This window comes from Procambarus clarkii, chromosome 60 (assembly GCF_040958095.1).
Source record: "Procambarus clarkii isolate CNS0578487 chromosome 60, FALCON_Pclarkii_2.0, whole genome shotgun sequence".
NCBI classification, from domain to species: Eukaryota; Metazoa; Arthropoda; class Malacostraca; order Decapoda; family Cambaridae; genus Procambarus; species Procambarus clarkii.
In genome coordinates, this window is record NC_091209.1 from 26035525 (window position 1) to 26040206 (window position 4682).

General features: G+C 51.4%; 1 protein-coding gene across 1 annotated transcript in view; it reads left to right on the forward strand.

Annotated features, from left to right (window-relative positions):
• Positions 1-1603: 1603 nt before the first annotated feature.
• LOC123766981 (alpha-amylase 1-like) overlaps positions 1604-4682 on the forward strand; it is a 62034-nt gene continuing 58955 nt past the window's right edge. The window contains exon 1 of the mRNA XM_069307364.1: positions 1604-1699. Within this exon, the coding sequence (XP_069163465.1) occupies positions 1604-1699 (96 nt within the window). The remainder of the gene's footprint in view (positions 1700-4682) is intronic.

Below are 4682 nucleotides of genomic sequence, written 5' to 3' on the forward strand. Positions count from 1 at the left end.
TGGGGTTTGTGTTGAGGGTACTGTGCTGGGGTTTGTGTTGAGGGTACTGTGTTGGGGTTTGTGTTGAGGGTGCTGTGCTGGGGTTTGTGTTGAGGGTACTGTGCTGGGGTTTGTGTTGAGGGTCCTGTGCTGGGGTTTGTGTTGAGGGTGCTGTGCTGGGGTTTGTTTTGAGGGTGCTGTGCTGGGGTTTGTGTTGAGGGTGCTGTGCTGGGGTTTGTGTTGAGGGTGCTGTGCTGGGGTTTGTGTTGAGGGTACTGTGCTGGGGTTTGTGTTGAGGGTACTGTGTTGGGGTTTGTGTTGAGGGTGCTGTGCTGGGGTTTGTGTTGAGGGTACTGTGCTGGGGTTTGTTTTGAGGGTGCTTTGCTGGGGTTTGTGTTGAGGGTGCTGTGCTGGGGTTACATTGAGAGTGTTGTGCTGGGGATGTGTTGAGGGTGCTGTGCCTGGGTTTGTGTTGAGGTTCCTGTGCTGGGGTTTGTGTTGAGGGTACTGTGCTGGGGTTTGTGTTGAGGGTACTGTGCTGGGGTTTGTGTTGAGGGTACTGTGCTGGGGTTTGTGTTGAGGGTACTGTGCTGGGGTTTGTGTTGAGGGTACTGTGTTGGGGTTTGTGTTGAGGGTGCTGTGCTGGGGTTTGTGTTGAGGGTGCTGTGCTGGGGTTTGTGTTGAGGGTGCTGTGCTGGGGTTTGTGTTGAGGGTACTGTGCTGGGGTTTGTGTTGAGGGTGCTGTGCTGGGGTTTGTGTTGAGGGTACTGTGCTGGGGTTTGTGTTGAGGGTACTGTGTTGGGGTTTGTGTTGAGGGTGCTGTGCTGGGGTTTGTGTTGAGGGTACTGTGCTGGGGTTTGTGTTGAGGGTGCTGTGCTGGGGTATATGTTGAGGGTACTGTGCTGGGGTTTGTGTTGAGGGTGCTGTGCTGGGGTTTGTGTTGAGGGTACTGTGCTGGGGTTTGTGTTGAGGGAGCTGTGCTGGGGTATATGTTGAGGGTGCTGTGCTGGGGTTTGTTTTGAGGGAGCTTCAATATTGTACGAGATTTGGTATATTTTGCTGTTTAATTAATTTGAATTGTTTCAGTCAACTCTATTGATTTGCATTGTTTATGCTTATGTTTCCCGCGGTGCTGGGTTTCCATTGTTCATGTAACATGTTGCTTGGTTTATATTCTGTAAAAATGTTTGTTATTTTACACATTAAAGAGAATAAAAATTCCTCAGTATTTAACGTAGAAATACAACAATTCGTGTCATTTCTCATACCTCTGGCAAATAAATACACCACTTTTCAACATCATACTTATTGATTTTGTATATCGACTACTGTGATTTAGATCATATTCCAGAATGATCGTTAGGAACAACATTTTCACCAGAGGTATCATTATGTACTGTTTAGGGATAATTTGTATATATATATCATTATTTTATGCTCAGTTTCAATGAATTAAAATTATGTAGATTACATTTCAATTTTAAAATCATAGCCTATGATTGAAAAAATATAATGTAATTTATATAATATTAATTCCCTGAAGCCAAGCACATGCTTTTATTTTAAATTTAGAATGAAACTTGCACAAGTGTAGTTAACCAACACGACACATTGTGCCACAGTGATGCGAGGACTGGAGGACACAACTGTGGTGGTGATGGTGGTGGTGGTGGTGGCCGTCACCCGCGCCCAGTGGGACCCCCACCTCACCAACGGTCAGGTCAGTACAGACATCTTTGTCCTGTGGACCACAATAGGCACAGCACATGTTTCTTTATTATACTCCTATATTAGTTTGTCTCTCTCTCTCTGAGTCTCTAAACACAACCTCAACAGTCTCCCTGGCACTACCACCACAGTCTCCCTAGCAACACCACCACAGTCTCCCTAGCACTACCACCACAGTCTCCCTAGCACTACCACCACAGTCTCCCTAGCAACACCACCACAGTCTCCCTAGCACTACCACCACAGTCTCCCTAGCACTACCACCACAGTCTCCCTAGCACTACCACCACAGTCTCCCTAGCAACACCACCACAGTCTCCCTAGCACTACCACCACAGTCTCCCTAGCACTACCACCACAGTCTCCCTAGCACTACCACCACAGTCTCCCTAGCACTACCACCACAGTCTCCCTAGCACTACCACCACAGTCTCCCTGGCACTACCACCACAGTCTCCCTAGCACTACCACCACAGTCTCCCTAGCAACACTTCCACAGTCTCCCTGGCACTACCACCACAGTCTCCCTGGCACTACCACCACAGTCTCCCTGGCACTACCACCACAGTCTCCCTGGCACTACCACCACAGTCTCCCTGGCACTACCACCACAGTCTCCCTAGCACTACCACCACAGTCTCCCTAGCACTACCACCACAGTCTCCCTAGCACTACCACCACAGTTTCCCTAGCAACACCACCACAGTCTCCCTATCACTACCACCACAGTCTCCCTAGCACTACCACCACAGTCTCCCTATCACTACCACCACAGTCTCCCTAACACTACCACCACAGTCTCCCTAACACTACCACCACAGTCTCCCTAACACTACCACCACAGTCTCCCTAACACTACCACCACAGTCTCCCTAGCACTACCACCACAGTCTCCCTAGCAACACTTCCACAGTCTCCCTGGCACTACCACCACAGTCTCCCTGGCACTACCACCACAGTCTCCCTGGCACTACCACCACAGTCTCCCTGGCACTACCACCACAGTCTCCCTGGCACTACCACCACAGTCTCCCTAGCACTACCACCACAGTTTCCCTAGCAACACCACCACAGTCTCCCTATCACTACCACCACAGTCTCCCTAGCACTACCACCACAGTCTCCCTATCACTACCACCACAGTCTCCCTAACACTACCACCACAGTCTCCCTAACACTACCACCACAGTCTCCCTAACACTACCACCACAGTCTCCCTATCACTACCACCACAGTTTCCCTAACACTACCACCACAGTCTCCCTAACACTACCACCACAGTCTCCCTAACACTACCACCACAGTCTCCCTAACACTACCACCACAGTCTCCCTATCACTACCACCACAGTTTCCCTAGCAACACCACCACAGTCTCCCTATCACTACCACCACAGTCTCCCTAGCACTACCACCACAGTCTCCCTAGCACTACCACCACAGTCTCCCTAACACTACCACCACAGTCTCCCTAACACTGCCACCACAGTCTCCCTAACACTACCACACAGTCTCCCTAGCACTACCACCACAGTCTCCCTAACACTACCACCACAGTCTCCCTAACACTACCACACAGTCTCCCTAGCAACACCACCACAGTCTCCCTAACACTACCACAAAGTCTCCCTAGCACTACCACCACAGTCTCCCTAACACTACCACCACAGTCTCCCTAACACTACCACCACAGTCTCCCTAACACTACCACCACAGTCTCCCTAACACTACCACCACAGTCTCCCTAGCACTACCACCACAGTCTCCCTAACACTACCACCACAGTCTCCCTAACACTACCACCACAGTCTCCCTGGCACTACCACCACAGTCTCCCTAACACTACCACCACAGTCTCCCTAACACTACCACCACAGTCTCCCTGGCACTACCACCACAGTCTCCCTAACACCACCACAGTCTCCCTAACAATACCACCACAGTCTCCCTAACACTACCACCACAGTCTCCCTAACACTACCACCACAGTCTCCCTAACACTACCACCACAGTCTCCCTGGCACTACCACCACAGTCTCCCTAACACCACCACAGTCTCCCTAACAATACCACCACAGTCTCCCTAACACTACCACCACAGTCTCCCTAACACTACCACCACAGTCTCCCTAACACTACCACCACAGTCTCCCTGGCACTACCACCACAGTCTCCCTAACACTACCACCACAGTCTCCCTAACACTACCACCACAGTCTCCCTAACACTACCACCACAGTCTCCCTAGCACTACCACCACAGACTCCCAGGCACTACCACCACAGTCTCCCTAACACTACCACACAGTCTCCCTGGCACTACCACCACAGTCTCCCTAACACCACCACAGTCTCCCTAACACCACCACAGTCTCCCTAGCAACACCACCACAGTCTCCCTAACACTACCACCACAGTCTCCCTAGCACTACCACCACAGTCTCCCTAACACTACCACACAGTCTCCCTGGCACTACCACCACAGTCTCCCTAACACCACCACAGTCTCCCTAGCAACACCACCACAGTCTCCCTAACACTACCACCACAGTCTCCGTAGCAACACCACCACAGTCTCCCTAACACTACCACCACAGTCTCCCTAACACTACCACCACAGTCTCCCTAACACTACCACCACAGTCTCCCTAACACCACCACCACAGTCTCCCTAACACTACCACCACAGTCTCCCTAACACCACCACCACAGTCTCCCTAACACTACCACCACAGTCTCCCTAACACTACCACCACAGTCTCCCTAACACTACCACCACAGTCTCCCTAACACCACCACCACAGTCTCCCTGGCACTACCACCACAGTCTCCCTAACACCACCACCACAGTCTCCCTAACACTACCACCACAGTCTCCCTAACACTACCACCACAGTCTCCCTAACACCACCACCACAGTCTCCCTAACACTACCACCACAGTCTCCCTAACACCACCACCACAGTCTCCCTGGCAC